This window comes from Brassica napus, chromosome A3, assembly GCF_020379485.1.
Source record: "Brassica napus cultivar Da-Ae chromosome A3, Da-Ae, whole genome shotgun sequence".
Classification (NCBI taxonomy): Eukaryota; Viridiplantae; Streptophyta; class Magnoliopsida; order Brassicales; family Brassicaceae; genus Brassica; species Brassica napus.
In genome coordinates, this window is record NC_063436.1 from 10,800,815 (window position 1) to 10,817,057 (window position 16,243).

The 16,243-nt window shown below is 33.2% G+C and overlaps 4 protein-coding genes across 6 annotated transcripts; 1 reads left to right on the forward strand and 3 right to left on the reverse strand.

Annotated features, from left to right (window-relative positions):
* The first annotated feature begins 2,486 nt into the window (after positions 1–2,486).
* Positions 2,487–5,669, forward strand: LOC111215095. The gene has a single exon (XM_048775816.1). It carries the CDS (start codon positions 2,787–2,789, stop codon positions 2,955–2,957), a length of 171 nt encoding a protein of 56 aa, XP_048631773.1. The 5' UTR covers positions 2,487–2,786; the 3' UTR covers positions 2,958–5,669.
* An 82-nt stretch (positions 5,670–5,751) lies between these two features.
* LOC111197781 (hydroxyacylglutathione hydrolase 1, mitochondrial) lies at positions 5,752–8,401 on the reverse strand. 2 transcript variants are annotated; one of them, XM_022718326.2, is made up of 8 exons: positions 8,062–8,401; positions 7,619–7,801; positions 7,332–7,535; positions 6,873–6,996; positions 6,570–6,670; positions 6,358–6,432; positions 6,162–6,260; positions 5,752–6,088 (listed from the first exon to the last, which is right to left on the reverse strand). In XM_022718326.2, exons 1-8 carry the CDS (start codon positions 8,119–8,121, stop codon positions 5,942–5,944), a joined length of 993 nt encoding a protein of 330 aa, XP_022574047.2. In that variant the 5' UTR covers positions 8,122–8,401; the 3' UTR covers positions 5,752–5,941. The 2 variants fall into 2 exon arrangements, with proteins under 2 accessions (XP_022574047.2, XP_048631772.1); XM_048775815.1 differs by having other exon boundaries at positions 8,184–8,324.
* Positions 8,402–9,104: 703 nt separating this feature from the next.
* Positions 9,105–9,949, reverse strand: LOC106385486 (60S ribosomal protein L38). The gene is made up of 3 exons (XM_013825398.3): positions 9,827–9,949; positions 9,395–9,578; positions 9,105–9,277 (listed from the first exon to the last, which is right to left on the reverse strand). The coding sequence occupies exons 1-3, from the start codon at positions 9,827–9,829 to the stop codon at positions 9,255–9,257; spliced, it is 210 nt and encodes a 69-aa protein (XP_013680852.1). The 5' UTR covers positions 9,830–9,949; the 3' UTR covers positions 9,105–9,254.
* A 563-nt stretch (positions 9,950–10,512) lies between these two features.
* LOC106384010 lies at positions 10,513–13,248 on the reverse strand. 2 transcript variants are annotated; one of them, XM_022718325.2, is made up of 9 exons: positions 13,067–13,233; positions 12,629–12,674; positions 11,846–12,271; positions 11,654–11,756; positions 11,495–11,563; positions 11,294–11,372; positions 11,085–11,188; positions 10,951–11,012; positions 10,554–10,870 (listed from the first exon to the last, which is right to left on the reverse strand). In XM_022718325.2, the coding sequence occupies exons 3-9, from the start codon at positions 12,043–12,045 to the stop codon at positions 10,756–10,758; spliced, it is 732 nt and encodes a 243-aa protein (XP_022574046.2). In that variant the 5' UTR covers positions 12,046–12,271; positions 12,629–12,674; positions 13,067–13,233; the 3' UTR covers positions 10,554–10,755. The 2 variants fall into 2 exon arrangements, with proteins under 2 accessions (XP_013679492.3, XP_022574046.2); XM_013824038.3 differs by having other exon boundaries at positions 10,513–10,870; positions 12,629–13,248.
* Between the last annotated feature and the right edge of the window lie 2,995 nt (positions 13,249–16,243).

A 16,243-nucleotide genomic window follows, 5' to 3' on the forward strand; every position in this document is an offset into this window, starting at 1 on the left:
CAACTGGTGTTATCAGAAATATTAAAGCTGGAAACATTAGTCGATTCTCTTCTCTCTCCACCGTCTGCATCTTCGAGAATTCATTCGGAGGTGAGCAACGATTTCGAATCTTCGATTGTTTGATACTTTGATCGATTAAGCTATATTGATTGTTTGATAAATGATAACTTTGATTCCTCAATCGTATTTGATAGCTTTTGATCTGATAATGTCGAATGTTGATGTTTGATAATTCTTAGACTCTTAGTCGAGTATGATTACAGTTTTGATGTTTGATTGCTACAACTTATTTATTCAAAATTTGTATCAGTTCTTAACTTGTTCTTGTATGTACTATGTAGATGGATTCTTCTCCAACTCATGAACAAGATGAAGTCAACCATCAACTAATGGATGAAGAAATATCTTCAGATGAAGATGTACAAACACCGGGTTCGGGAAAAAGGAACGAGAGAGAAGAAGATGATGGTTCTAGGTCAAAGAAAAAGACGAGGTCTGATGTCTGGAACCATTACAGCAGGCTGCCAACCAACTACAACAGATGCAAATGCCGCTATTGTAAGAAAGAGTTTAGCTGTCCAACCAAGTCTGGGACCTCTAATCTGAGGAAGCACAAGAGCGGTTGTAGGGCATACATGGCGTGGAAGGCTGCAAATAAGTCCAGAGATCAGTCACAGATAAATGTCGATGAAGAAGGTAACGTGAGTCTGTCTAAGGTGTCTGAGGAAGTGTTCAAAGAAGCTACCAATGAGATGATAGTCTTAGGCGAGTTGCCGTTATCCACTTTCTTGTCATCTTTTACAATTCAACTCTGATGCTCTCGGCTACTAAGGGCATTACGTCGCACAAGATCTACAATGAGATTGTCACGATCACTAGGAATGTCAGCAAGATAAGCTCTGCGCCTGGTCCTGATGAAACACTGCGGGTCAATGCTTTGACGATGATGGGGAAAATAAGGAAGTACTGGAATCCATTTACGGAAGAATCTGAGTCTGAGAGCAGTAAGTCTAAGAGCTGTAAGATGAACAAGCTTTTGATTGTTGCTACTGTCTTTGATCCAAGAAAGAAGATGAATTTTGCTAACCTCTGCTTTGAGAAGCTCTATGGAAAAGAAAGCATCGAGTATACTCTGCTTTCTGACTCAATTATGGAGATCATGAAGCGCTTATATGAAGAGTACACTCTTGGATACAGCACAAGTGGTGGAGGATCAGGTGGTTCACAGTCGCAAGGAGGATCGTCTTCTCAAACCCAAACTCAAGACAGTGGTGCTGGTGCAGTTTTCCAGAGTCAAGTTATAGGCAGTGGTATCGGATATGAAAGAATGGATAATCTCTATGAGGAGCTTGTACAAGAAACAGGTACAGAAGATTCTAGTAATGAGTTAGAAGTTTATTTGAGAGAGAAAGTAGAGGTTTCAAAGGGTGGTACTGGACTTGGGACCGAGTTTGATGTTTTATCGTGGTGGAGAAGAAACAGTGTGAAGTTCCCGATCTTGTCTCAGATAGCTGCTGATATTCTTGCGGTTCAAGCATCATCTGTAGCATCAGAGAGTGCATTTAGCACTAGTGGGAGAGTCTTAGACCCATACAGGAGCTGCTTAACACACTTCATGGTCGAGGTGTTAGTGTGCACAGAACAATGGTTGAAATCCGAGATTCACATCAATGAGAAAGGCATTCTTACAATAGAGCAGATACTTTCAGATGTGGAAACTCAAGATGATCTTATGAGAGGTATGATTCACTTCTTCTAAACTCTTTACATTTATAGTATAGCTTTGAATCTTGAAAACTTGAAGTTTTGAACACTTATACGTTTCTGTTTTTGTTTTCATAGAGTTTGAAGCTGGATGCAATTTAGACTAAGGAGTGGCTATGGAGTATGGAGTGTGGACGACAAAGAGTGACTGTGTCATTTGTGATCATTTGCTTCGTTTCGTTTTTTTTTCTTGTTTAAGACATCAACTTCTTTATGTTTCTGTTGTGAACTTGTGATTTGCTTGATTTGCTTTCAGTTTTTGTTCTTGTTTCAGACATCAAGTATGTTATATTCTTGTTCTTGTTTGGTTTCAAAATTGGTTTTACATGTTTCAGTCTTCAGACATGATGTACGCCATGAGTTTGGTTTCAAAATCGGTTTTATTTCGGTTACTAATTTGATTTTGGTACGGTTTTAACCGAACCGTTTTGTACCCAATTGGTTTCGGGTAAAAGTTTGGATATTTTTTAAACCGAAAAATTGGGTACCCATTTTTTTGGATTGAATATGGTTACTTTTATCGAAAGACCGAACCGACCCGGAACCGCTCGTACCCGATCCGAAACCGAACCGTAAGTGTTCCAAGTACTCATTGGATACATTTATTAAATAACCGAAAACCCGGACCCGAACGGTTCTTATCCGGAACCGACCCGAATACCCGAAATCCCAGGCCTAAAGAGAGGTATGAGACCGACCGAACTGTGGCAACTCATTGACGGCTATGTCGCATCCAAGGTCTTTGACTACTTTGTATCAAATTGTTTCTTGTTAACGAAGTTTTATATATCCAAGCTTCGTCTATACCAAAGACCTAGTCCACAAATATTTCTATGAGAATAACGAAGTTTCGCTAAATACCATCCACCAGAAAAATCCATTCAAAGTGTCTAGATTAGTAATTTACTATTTTTAGAAACTTGCTTAAACATATAAATACACTAATAGCTAGCCCCATAATCAATCACCAACCAGAAAATTTGAAAGGAAAAAAAAAGCAAAAAAAAAATTACTAAGAAAAAATGGCGTTTGAAAGGAAAACTGCGATTTTGTCAATCGCTATAATTTTAATGATCATAGCAGTGACCGCAACAGAAGCTGATGGCCAATTTAATATCCGAAGGAGCTTAAATGATTTTGGTGGAGCTTGCTGCAATGTGTTCATTCATACATGTTGTTTTCCTCATCATTAACTTTACTACATTTAGTAACGTACTCTCTAATAATTCCTTCCAATATTTTCCTTTTCTACCAGGATGATTGATCATCTACCTACATATCTTATTAAGTGGACCATTGAACATAATGTTTGATTAGCAATGTATCTAAATTACATGTATGTATTTTTATAGAGACTTTTAATTTAATAAACCATATACTGTAATTCTTAACCTTCTTTTTCATGAAATATAAAAGACATCCGCAAGAAAATTGATCAATGAAAACAGTATTATGTAATATATATGGAGCATCACTTTATTAAAAGAAATGAATGACTATTTATGGTCAATGTTAAAGCTAGTTACAATTTCACTTCCATTCATGATTCCAAATTTATAATTATATTTATACATAGTTACAAGAAAATATATAGGTTTGTATGATTGTTAACATAATATATATTGTTTTGTCAATATGACTACTAGTCGTTGTTGGTGTATAAGTTCAATACATAATTTAAATTAAATTATTTAAAACAATTATTTATTTATTACATTTTTCTTCATTAATAATGATAAACATTCAAACAATCAATACAATAACAGTCGTTATGGCCAAGTCTCTGATTATTAGTATTATGTGCTTCAAATGCAAGAAAATGACTTGTTACTGATTGCTTGAATATGACATTTGCTTTTAGAGATAAAAATTGAAAAATGATTGATGAAACATCTATTTTGGGGCAGCTAAGATTCAACTAACCTCTCATAACTTCGGTGCAATATGTCCTGCATGAGACATAAGAATAATTCAGATTAGATTTTAAATATACATATATGACATGAAGTTATAATCTATTCTAGTATAAAACTAAAGATAAACATAAAACTAAACAACTGATTTTGAGTGACTGACACATTTGTAATTGCCACCATGCTTCTTATTGTGTATATACATGAAATTACATCAATGTACACTCATTGTTCAATCTTTTTATTACTTTATGACATTATCATTGTGTATTAATTATCATTTTATGATTGTAGAGCTATTGTGAAAATTATTTGTTATCAACTGTTGGTTTTTTATTTGTTTGCTTATTTTTATTCACAATTGAGGATTATTGCTGATCTTTTAATTTATTTTGTATTTATGTGTTTCTATATTGTGGGAAATTTGTTGATCGTGATCTTTGGTTTTAAAATTGTTGTTGAGACATTAAACCTTTTAGAAAAAAGTCGCTTGATTTAATCATTTCATTGTTACTCAGATCTTTTCATCATGATCTTTGCTTTTAAAATGGTGGTTGAGCTATATTGTGGGGTGCCGCAGTAACAATCTCTGGCGGCGAGGATTTTCCGGCGGGTTTTGCCGGATTTTTGAAAACTGAGATGCAACTCTACGAACCTGTTCGATTCCAGTAACGATCTCCATTGTTTTGACACGGTTTTGAATCTTCCTAGAGATTTTGGTGGAAGCCTGAGGCGTATTAGTTTTACTACATCTGCAGAGACATACATCGGGTTAGTGTTTGGTTCTTGCATCGTGTCTGTTCTTTCACAGAAAGTAATTAACGTCGCATCTTTTGTTTTTACCCGACAGTTTATATATATAAAGACTGATCAAAAGTTTTTTGATTTTTTTTTTCAGTTTCTTTTGTACTCTCTGGATTATTTTCCTATTTATAAATAGATTTGGTAGTGGAAACACCGTAGCCTATTTTATAAAGTCAATAGACATAATTTCTGAAAACAAATACATACTATTATCTGATAAACGAATTTGCTTACCAGTCATTCTCCATGATATTAGTGAAATTGATTACTTGTTATTTTTTTCTATGATTTTAGGATAAGTCATCAGTTTAATTAATAATATTTATTTAAAAATTCATTTTAATATATAAATTTATCATAATATTTAAAATAATTAATAAACATTAATATATTCTACCTATATATAGTATTATTTTTAAAAATTAGAATTTGCTTACTTGTCATCTTCACTATGATCTTAGTGAATTTACTTATTTGTCATCTTCTACATGATTTTAGAATAAATCATCAGTTTAATCAATAATATTATCTAAAAATATTTTAATATATAAATTTATCATAATATTTAAGATAATTAATAAACAATAACATATTCTACTTATATATATACTACTATTTTTAAAAAAAAAATTATCATATATAATTATCATGATATTTAGAACATTTTTTGTCATCATATTTAGAACATTTAATTAAATATATATATTTTATTTAGTAATATTCTATTGATATTAACAATATCTATAGATAATATTATAATTATGTTTATCCTGTATTTAGTTTATGATTTTATTGAGTAATATAAGCTATAAATCTTATCTCAAAATATTTTAAATAGTTTTTTGGATTTTTTTTTACATTTTTGACAAAATTAAAACTTTATTTATCTTTAAACATAAAAACAGGATACAAATTATAAAATCGCCAAAAATGAAGTTAATAGACGTAAAATATGTATATTAAAGGGATTGGGCAATATAAAACTTTAGTGTTTGAATAAAATTATTTTAAAAGTAAATCCTTGGAAGATGATTAGAGAACATAGATTATTAATGCCACATCATGGCCCAAGAGGAACTTTACATTTCCCATCAGAATAATGAACCTCAGAAGTATTGGTGGTTGCCACTCTGCTTTTAAACAGGTTTCATCATTTTCAAGGTGGTGAATGTTCATGTAAAGATTTCTGGTGATTCCATGTCTCAAAAGGTATGTCAAAGATGAAGAAGATCCAAACATAGAGTTACAATTGCATATATTACACTTTAAATTCATAATTTAGTAACTGAGCCCAACTAAATATTTATATAACTGTTTCTGTTTTGAATACTTTTTTTTAATACATCAAATTCAATTGGTCACTGAAATAAAACACTAAACCATATAATATATATTGATCTTTGCAGACGATGACTTCCAACTATATATACACAATAAGGAAGATAACCCCCAAAGCTTCTTTAGAAACGATCTCTGGCTCTGTGAATACAACGCAGTGCTTCGGCTTCGTTTGCCGAGTCTGGAATGCTTAAAGATCTACGGATTTCTTTGCTGAATGTTCTGAGAAACGGGTTACACGCTTTCTCTACCTTAACAGTCGTTGGAATCTACAAACAAAACATCGCAAATGAAATAAAGAAAGAGGTTAACAGATAGAGAGGAGAAGAGAAGATAGTTTACCGAAGGGAGTCCCTGGCTGCGAAGATGGGCGACTCGGGTTGCATAAGAGTGAAGAGTTTCATTCTTTGGTTCTATAGATAGTGCAAACTTGATATTGCCCTGTATCATGGAAGACATGTAAATAGTTTGTTTCTCCGAGTCACTGAGAGTTGAATAATGTGAGATAAGAGTGCAATGTTTATGTGTGCAAACTTACTGCTGTGTTTTCGCGACCGCAATATATATTTGTATCATCTGGTAAAGACACGATCTTTTGGAGTGATGAAAGCATCTGAGACAGGCAGAAAAAAAAGGTATTATCGTTAAAACTTAAAAGAGAACAGAGCACAGTAAATTTGCTTCTGTGAAAAACGATGAAAGTTAAGGTTATTAGAGTACATACTCTACTGGTTATTCGATTAATGTTACCTGCTCGGGGGTTCCTTCTGAGAGGGTACCACAAGATAAGCTATGTATCAGGTCTCCTGTGAATATTGTGGCTGACCCGGGAAAGTAAAAGCTAATATGGCCTGCTTGAGAGAAAAAAACAGTTAAAAAGAGAGTAAAACATGCAACAGCGTAGGGAAGAAGTTACTAGTTTTTCTAAAGGATGAAGAAGGAGAGCAGTTTCACAGTGTGTATGGTGAATATCATTTTAAGTTAACTAAGAAACGTTTCTAAGGTTGGCAATATTTGATTGTAGAGATATGTTTCAACTGTAGAGGTACAAACCTTGTGTGTGACCAGGAGTGTCAATTACCCGAACCTCATGCCCAGCAAACATCCACTTATCACTATCCTTGAGAAGTATGTCAATTCCAGGAATCCGATCCTTATCCACAGCTGAGCCAATCACCTGTCGGAAACATAAGTCACATAAAAACACTTTAGAATATATCACCAAAGCAACGAAGAAAAGAACAACAAAACAAAATAGCCACAATAGAGCTCACTAGCAAAGTAGAAGTCAACTATAATTTTCTTTTTTCAAATCATGTGAGAGCACTAAAGGCCATAAAGCCATTATTTCTGTTAACACTAACACCTTACAACCTCTTAAAGCCAAACCATTATATCGTAGAGCTCTATGTCCCATAGCTATCGGGATAGGGCTAAGTTGCGCAGAGAGCATAACGAAACTAAATAAAACAAAAGATATAAATTTTAAAACCGAAGATAGTATCCCCTCACCTTTGCGCCATACCTAGCTTTCAGCTCAGCATTCCCCGCTATGTGATCGTCATGATGATGAGTATTCAATATATAAGTTAAGTTCCAATTCTTCCTGCTCAAGGCATCAATAACAGGCGCAGCCTCAGAAGGATCAACGACTCCAACCGTCCCAGTGTCTTCATCGTGCAAAAGATACGCATAGCTGTCCTTACTACATGACACCTGAAACATCACCAAAATTTTTAGAAAGAAGAAGTAGAATGAAGCTGCAAAGTGATAATAAGGTAAAGCATATACAAACAAACCAGTTCGATTTTTAAAGAAGAGGGCATGTTGGAGATGCTACAAAAGTGAGTAACTTTAAGCGTTTTTCTAGCTCCACGAAGAGTTTTGAGGGGCATGGAGAATAACCACATAACTCCGTATAACAAGCTTTTCCTGAGGCAAATATGTCTCAATCCAGGCCACACACAAAGCTGACCTCCAATCTATTCAATAAAAAAAAAAGCAGAGCTTAGCTAATTCAATCACAATCTTCCTCTAACAAGCCGACACATACAACTTCAGCTTATTAGCCTTAGAAATGAATCGATACAACACTAAACACAAACAAGGAACTTTCCAAACGAAGTTGAGAATCTGATGAGCTAACGAGATCTTAGGTATGTTATATGGATCCGAATTATCAAAGGTTTTGAGCAGGGAATGAATCAAAGGTAACAGTAAGAAGAGGGGGAGAGAGATAAACCCTAGAAGAAGAAGGAATCGACGAATTGGTGGAGGTAGATGAAGAAGCTTTGGAGATCATTGGAATCTTCTACCTCTACCTCTCAGATAGAAACGAGAGGGAGATGAATCGATCGATTATACCTTCTCGAAAGACTTCCTTACAGAGCAGGCAGAGTATCGCCGGAGGAGCTGTGAGGAAGACGAGTCTGCGACTTGAAGAGAAAAGACGTCAGAGCCAGAGACAGCTTTTTTTAATACTACTTTTTATATATTTAATTTAATTTTGGTTATAAGTCAAACTTATATAGCCCACCTACCACCATCTCCTTTTAATGAATTGTTCCGTGTTTATCTATCATTATTCGTTTTTTCTTTCGAATTTGGGCTTTTAAGGTTACAATGCAAAGAAAAGCACGCCTCTGTTTTCATTATTCATTTTACTTAATTCCACCATCAGGATATAGTTTTATTAGTTAGTGTTTAACATGGTAAATCATTTTTTATATGTTGTTGTTGGTAGATTAGATTTTCTTTTGTAAAAAAGCTTTTTTGATGAATAAAATTTAACATTCATTCAAAAAAAAAAAGGAACAAACATTCCCTTTTTGGCCGTCTCTTACAAATGACACAAAGCAAATAATTCCATTTGGTCAATTATTCAATCGTTTGCTGGTTTTGTTTTGAAACCACGATTCGACGATACAAGAAGTTGAGAAGAGAGCTTAAAAACTACAACATGGTTTACAAATGAAATAAAACATGAAGTTTAGACTAACTCATTCCCCAAATTCCAAGTAAATCAACCCCGGATGAAGATGTAATTTCTAATCAAAAAGAGCAGGGAAACTAACACACTCCAGCCCATAAACATTAGTTGAGCTTCAAAAGCAGAATCATAAACTCCAGAAATAGTAAAGATAATGAAACCACACCGCAGATAGGTCTGGTCTGCCTGGATATGTGTGTACAAAATAACAGGTTTTATGTGCTACAATTAATCATGTCCAGTGCTAGGATCAAGGACAAAATCATCTACAGATCGTATGTACTTAACCGTAGAAGTATGGAATCAGTAGTATGTAACTAAAGAAATTTTGAATCCAGAGATTGTATTCCAAAAACATTCATACTCGAAAAGTTTGAAAAATAACTAAACAAAAACATATTCTCATATGGATTCATCATAACAAGGAGGGCTTCATCATCTCATCTTCAAAGGTCTTGCACACTCAAACCTGAATAACAGTTTGCAACAGCAAACATATATACTGTGTCAGCATTGCCAATCATAAACATTGTTACAGAATAAAACAACTCATGTAAAACTATGCTTAGGAAAAATATAAACAAACCTGGAGGAAGAGACTGCTTAAGCTTGTCGGCTTTCTCTTGATCAAACACGCAGAGCGTGTAGAGGTACTTAGAGCATCTGACCTTGAACTTGACAATGTCCTTGCTTCTCTTGATCTTCACAGACCGAGCATCTTTCCTTCTTGCTGTAAGAAGGAAGTCCTTGATCTCATGGATTTGCTTAGGCTGCACACATTGTACCAATCATCATCATCATCAATGAGTTCTCAGACGAATACATCAAAACAACATTTAGAAGATCAAGTTACTGTAACCTACAAGTTTTACTACATCCTAATCAAAAGTAACAACAGAAGACATTTAAAGCTAAAATGATACAAGAATCGACATTTTAAGCTACGGAAACAACGATACTACACTAAAATTGAGTGCAAAACTAGACGCATTACGAAATAGAAAGACAGACAACGTACCATTGTCGGATCTGTTGTTTTAACCTAGACGCCGTCCACGCAGAGAGCAAGAACCAATACGTTAAAGCACCGTCCGCAAGATATAAGGAGTCGCTTCTAAAAACCCTAAGACTTATATATGAAATACCAGATTTACCCTTTAGCCCATCTATAAAACAATTTTCATATTGGGCTTTAGTTTCTCACATTAACAATTTCACTTTAGCCCATCCATTGGTAAGTTTCTCACATTACCAACTTTTCCCCAATTTTGTGATATATATATATTTTTTTTCTCAAACGAACCGATTCTCCAATGAGCATTTTGGTCTGGCCGGATCTTGTCTATATGGAAAAAAATAAAGCCTCTGATCCTTGCTTCTTTTGCTAACGCGTCCACCCGACCATTCTTATTTCGAGGAATATGAGACATTGTCACATCCCCGAAATCTTCTTGTAATCTCTGGAACACATCGAAATCCTCTTACATTTAGGTATTTATTAATTTCGTTTTTACTATTTACATACCCAAATTTTTACTTGTTATACAGTAATCTAGTTTGTGTTTAAAAAAAAAGATACAGTAATCTAGTTTAGTTTGGGAAACATGATTAACCACAAAAATCCTTTAGGATCATTACTTAGCATTGTGTGCATGCGACTTGAATTGAGGGACATGATCTGTTGTATATGTTTTGATCCACCACTTTTTATATCAAGAATATCGGTGCCCTTGGCTCCACTAATCTTGACATTTAACAAAGGAAATGCTTTTGCATCAAATGTACTTTGTTTGATACACTTCAACTAGTTACAAAGAGCTAAACTTCTGCTCTAAGCTAGGGCTTCTACTGGGAGAAAACCTAATAACTGAAGTCCGATTTAAAACATAATAAAAAAGAATGTCCTGAAGAGCTGAATTGCAAAGAAAGAAAAATAGAAAGAGAAGTTCATTGTTGATGTGAGGGAGGAAGGATTGAATCAAGTAGCTGATCATGATCATCTCTCAATTTCTCCGGCCATGGTGGCATATGCTTCATCTGCTCCGGGGCATTCTCACTCAAACTGTAAGATCAAAAGAACTAATTACACTGAATATAACAACATAGACGATACATTTTGCAGAATTAGTGATTTTTACGTACTTTGTGAGAAGTTTCCTGATGTTGTCTCTGCTCTTGCAAAAGAGAGTCAAGTTTTCTGTTAACTGTTAAAAAAAAAAAATAAGTAAAAATAAAATTGTCCCTCAGTTTAAGTTGGTAAGGCATCTATACTTTACCCTCAAGGATGTGACATTTGTAGAAATCTGATTGCAATTTGTGAGATTTGCAGAAATCTGACTGAGGAGTTGTTGATTCTGTTTAAGAAGCTCACTATTGATCCCTGCATACGATTAAACGAATCTTTATTGATATTTCCTTATCTATTTCCTTAAGATAAAATCTTGAAGCATCCTTAAGAATAATTGGATCAAAGATATATACTTACCATCTTCTTCTCTAAGAAGATGTGATGATGCAAACATATGTGTAGCTGAGTTTGAAGCCACCACCATATCAACAATCTCCTGAAGTTATCAAACATGAAACAGAGATTACATCATATGCAGTTTAAACCTGAAAATTTTAGACAACAACAAAAAGACCAGCTGATAAAAACCGAACAGAGTTAGATTGTATTTTGAAAAACCTTATTGTCAACCCTGGCTCTTCCCGACATATTGTGGTCTTCTTTTCTTCTCTTGTTATTTTCTTTCGTCTGCCACATAAACAAGAACCCCAAGGAAACGAATAAGAAACAGAGAAACAACATAACTTGTGGAAGGTATAATTAAGAAGACTTTTTTACATGCATCCATCTGCAACGCGTAGCTACGTCTCTAATGGTCTTCTTGTTCTGAAGCTCTAACGCTATTTTCGCGTAACGTGAAATACTCGGTTCCGACGAATATCTTTGTGAAAAAATAAATAATCAATTAATCATCACAACAAAAAATCAAGAAACTGGGAAAACTAGTATTGATTGAGAGAAGTCAGTAACCTAGCAAGACCATCTTCGAGAATTGCTTGTTCTTCGGAGCTCCAATACATGGTAGATCCCGAGTGGTGTCTCATCTCTGAGCTTTCAGGCGACATTATGGAGTTTCTGAAGTACGCATTCGGGTGATTCCAATCGCCGCTTAACCATGAATGATTCGCCATTGAACACACCAAAAATTCACACCAAAAATGCATAACCATAGTTAAATTCCATAGTTAAGCGGCGATTGGAATCTTGTGATTGTGGGCATTGGCTGTAAGAATGCACTTGTAGCACACAAAAATGGAAAATGCCAACCATTCATGCACAGAATGAGAAATCGTACAGGCGGATCCAGTGTACTAATTATTAATTAGGAGTTTCCAGCTGTTTCAATGCATATCAATATATGACATCCTCTCATGCCGCAGTGTCTTTTTTTCTTTTCTGTATACAATTAAGAGATTATAGATTATGAATCATACTGTTTCAGTATCCTCAAAACAACTATTACATTTACTGTATAACGTTTTCCGGACAGTGACCAAAACATGTTAAATAATGAACTATTAACAAATTGCAAGTAGGACCAATCATGAACATAACAGACTGAAACATTTGTTTTTTTTTTGAAACTTTGAAACATTTGTTTTAGTTTCTAATTGTTTTTAAAGTTAATACACATTAATTTTACGACCTAACAATTATGAAAAAATATAATTAAAAATTTATACTAATATGTTTTTTTTTTGAAACATACTAATATGTTTACAACTAAAATTTCATATACGGATCAACTTTCACCTCGAACAGGAGCATCTGGAACGTTGTATCGCTCTTTGCTTGATTCCTGCAAAAAGAAAGGAAGCAGTTTTTGAACACTGGAAGCTTATGTTTCTATAACCATTAATATGAGAAATATATTGTTTCACAGAGACTTGCATAAACAATACAACATGAGGTCTGAGCAAATGAATACATGAATCATTCAAATCAATTAACGGATAAAGTACATGGTTTTGAACAAAAAAATCAAAGCTCTGACTAGACCCATGAACAAAAACAATTCACATAACCTAACAAAGATTCTGACTTTCAGAAAAAGATGTGAAATTAAAGGCTGAAAGATAAAGGAAGGAAAAGAAAGAGGTGGAATTTGAAAGGAAGGATGGAGTTGGCGAAGAGATCTAAGTGGAATTAGCCTTCATGTGGTTGACAGTGATGTAAGTTAACCAAGCCTACTTCTTTATAAGTGTCATGGAAATATATCATGGGAATGAAAGCAGAAGAAGGACCCAAAGCGAAAGCGACACAGCTGAGATGGAGGAGAGGGATGCAGAAGATGAACATGAAATCAAGAGGAAGTCTCTCTCTCTCTCTCTCTCTCTCTCTCTCTCTCTCTCTCTCTCTCTCTCTCTCTCTCTCTCTCTCTCTCTCTCTCTCTCTCTCTCTCTCTCTCTCTCTCTCTCTCTCTCTCTCTCTCTCTCTCTCTCTCTCTCTCTCTCTCTCTCTCTCTCTCTCTAACGGTTGTAATGATTGAGATTGAATTTTAAATTTTATTTGTACTCTTGTTTTAATAGTTTTGATCGGCTATGCTGTGATAGTTATATCACAAGTAAATTACATATTCTTATTTATATAATTTAAAAACGTGTTAAAGTCTTATTATTTTCTCTATTGACCTTTGCTTCTTACATGTCACATAAAATCTTCATACACAAACCATCAAAAACTCTTAATTCTTAAACCCAAATTAAAGTTTAAATTCGACAGTTTTTTTTATATTTCATCTCCCTTTTTATATGTAGATAATGTTGCGTAACCTGATAGGAACATCAATTCTTTTTGTCAAATATTTTTTACTGGAAATTATAATAAACAACAATCTCAAATTAATAAAATAAAGTGTAAACAATAATTGTTATTGTTATAGGCTTTTATAGGACCGATAAAAAGTTCGTGCCATAATTCAGTTGAGATCAAACTACTATAAGTGTCCATGTTTACAATGAACAAGATCTGAGCGTTTGCAATGTGTTATACTATATGATATTAAATATCGACCGGAAAGTTTGCTATTCCAATGTAGTGTTCTTTTATCTTTTTGAGAAATTGGGAATGGGCCTTTAGGATCCTTGTTGGGTTTCCATGATCTTTATTAGGCCTAGATAGTTAAAATACTTTTCATCAAAAAGTAAAACATTTTGTGGGTTTTGTTTAGGAGATCGTTTACTCACAGAAAAAAGGACTCTTGTATTAGAAATTTATAGTAAGGGAGGTCTGAAGAGTTAAAATTACAGAGTTGTTATTATTAATCTTTCATGCTGAAATTGATCCATCGTCTAGATGTCCTATACTTAAAAGTGAAAAGGACTATATCTATTCTTGGATAATTAATAAGTTAAAATCTTTGTGGCATACGATCCACTAAGATTTTATTCATCATACTGCTAATGCTTGAAAGAATAGTACAACTTTTTAGTCTTTTGTTTTCTAATCACCACTTTGAAGATTTAAAGTACAACAACAAATATATTCGTTAAATAGTAATTACCAAATATTAACACACGTAACAGAAAGATAAAATGTTGGTTGATCTATCTGATATTTGATGATAGAAAGCGACCAACGAGACAATTTTGACATTACTTGCAAAACAATATTGATTTGATGTTTATAAACTCATATTAAGTTTGGATCTAATGCACATATAACTGATCCAAAAGATTCTTTTTTCATACTTGTCCCGACAATGAGCGAATCCTGCTACAATTAACATTAGACAACAAATAAATATTAATTGCATGCAACGCCAGTCTCCCAAGTTTCATTTCCTTTTCACCCTAGAACAGTATTCGATCGGAAATGACTTATGGCTCATATATATAATAAGTTATAGCGTTCGAATTTATAAAAAGAACAAATAATTAGTTCTTATCTTCAATATTTTGATTCTCACCCTAGTAAATTACTTATATTTAACTACTTGCAATTCGAAGCTTAAAAGTATATCTTTAATTTTCATTTTCACGGAAAAAAGCTATTAGTCACCTTCGCTAACTAACGTCTGTTAGACATAAATTTGACCATATGAAAGTGGGACAAATTATTAATGAAACTAGAGTTGTTTAAGTCTAAAACTTAGTTTGCTAGCCCAAGTGGATTAAAAGTAAGCATCACCAGTTACACGACAGTTCCGTGTATTCTAGATGTTTCTTCTAGGTCGTCTAGTGCAATTCTACAGTTTTTATTTTGTCATCTAATTATAGTACATCATAATATATATACAAACATCCCTTATATATTAAAAGAGAAGCATTGTAATAAATGCATTCACATTATAATAGACACGTGGCAGCCTCACAATGATTTGATAATAAATATGTTAACGCGTTCACACTATAGTCATAAATGTGTTCACACTATGTACTTTGTGATTTTTTTAATATAAAACTCACATACATAGTTCCAATAAAACTCTGGATTTTTCGGTTCGAATAAAAATAGATAACGAATCAAAAGCCAAACTATATATATATTATTTTTATTGTTTACGGATAAAATTGAGCAAAATATTCATAAATTTTGATTCGATTTGTTATCCGTTTTGATTTGAACCAAAAAATCTTGATATTTGAAACTTTACGAAACAAATCAAATACTAAAATACAATATCCAAAAAAGAAGCAAATCACTAATACCAATATTTTTAGGAACATATATCTAATTCGATATGTTATATGCATATATACATATATGAAAAGAATTATATATATTATACTTTATATCAGTTTTACAATATAAATTTATTATATTAGGTACTAGAATTAAAAGGTTATATAATGTTTTATTTTTGTAATAAAATGTTATTATTAAATTATTTTTAAAATTTTATTTTATTTACGAATCAAATCGGATATTCTTTAAAATTCTAAAACATTTCGGATATCGGAGTCACCGAATATCTAGGTGGCTAAAGATCGAATTGACAAGAATGCTTCCAAATATCCAGATACATGATATGTGTCCACCCCTATTTACGAATATAATTTTATTTTCTTTTGATGAAAAAATGACTAATGTCAAGGTCTTTTTTATTTTAAATAAATTTTAATTTTATCTTTCATGTATTATTCTGAACAAAAATGTCATTTAATATTAATTAACAATATCTTTATATATTTTTCAATTATTTTTATATACTTTTTACATAAACATACATGTGCACCTTGATGTGAGCATCTTATAACTAAGTATTCACCACAGCTGAAGTATCTAATTTTTTTGAAAGTTGAAATATTTTTTCTTAATGTTTCTTTCACTACCGACCAAATTGTAGTGAAATGATTTGTCTTAATAATTTTCTTTTCTTTTTCTTAAACTATCATCTGTTTAAAAACTATAATATGAAACTATTGG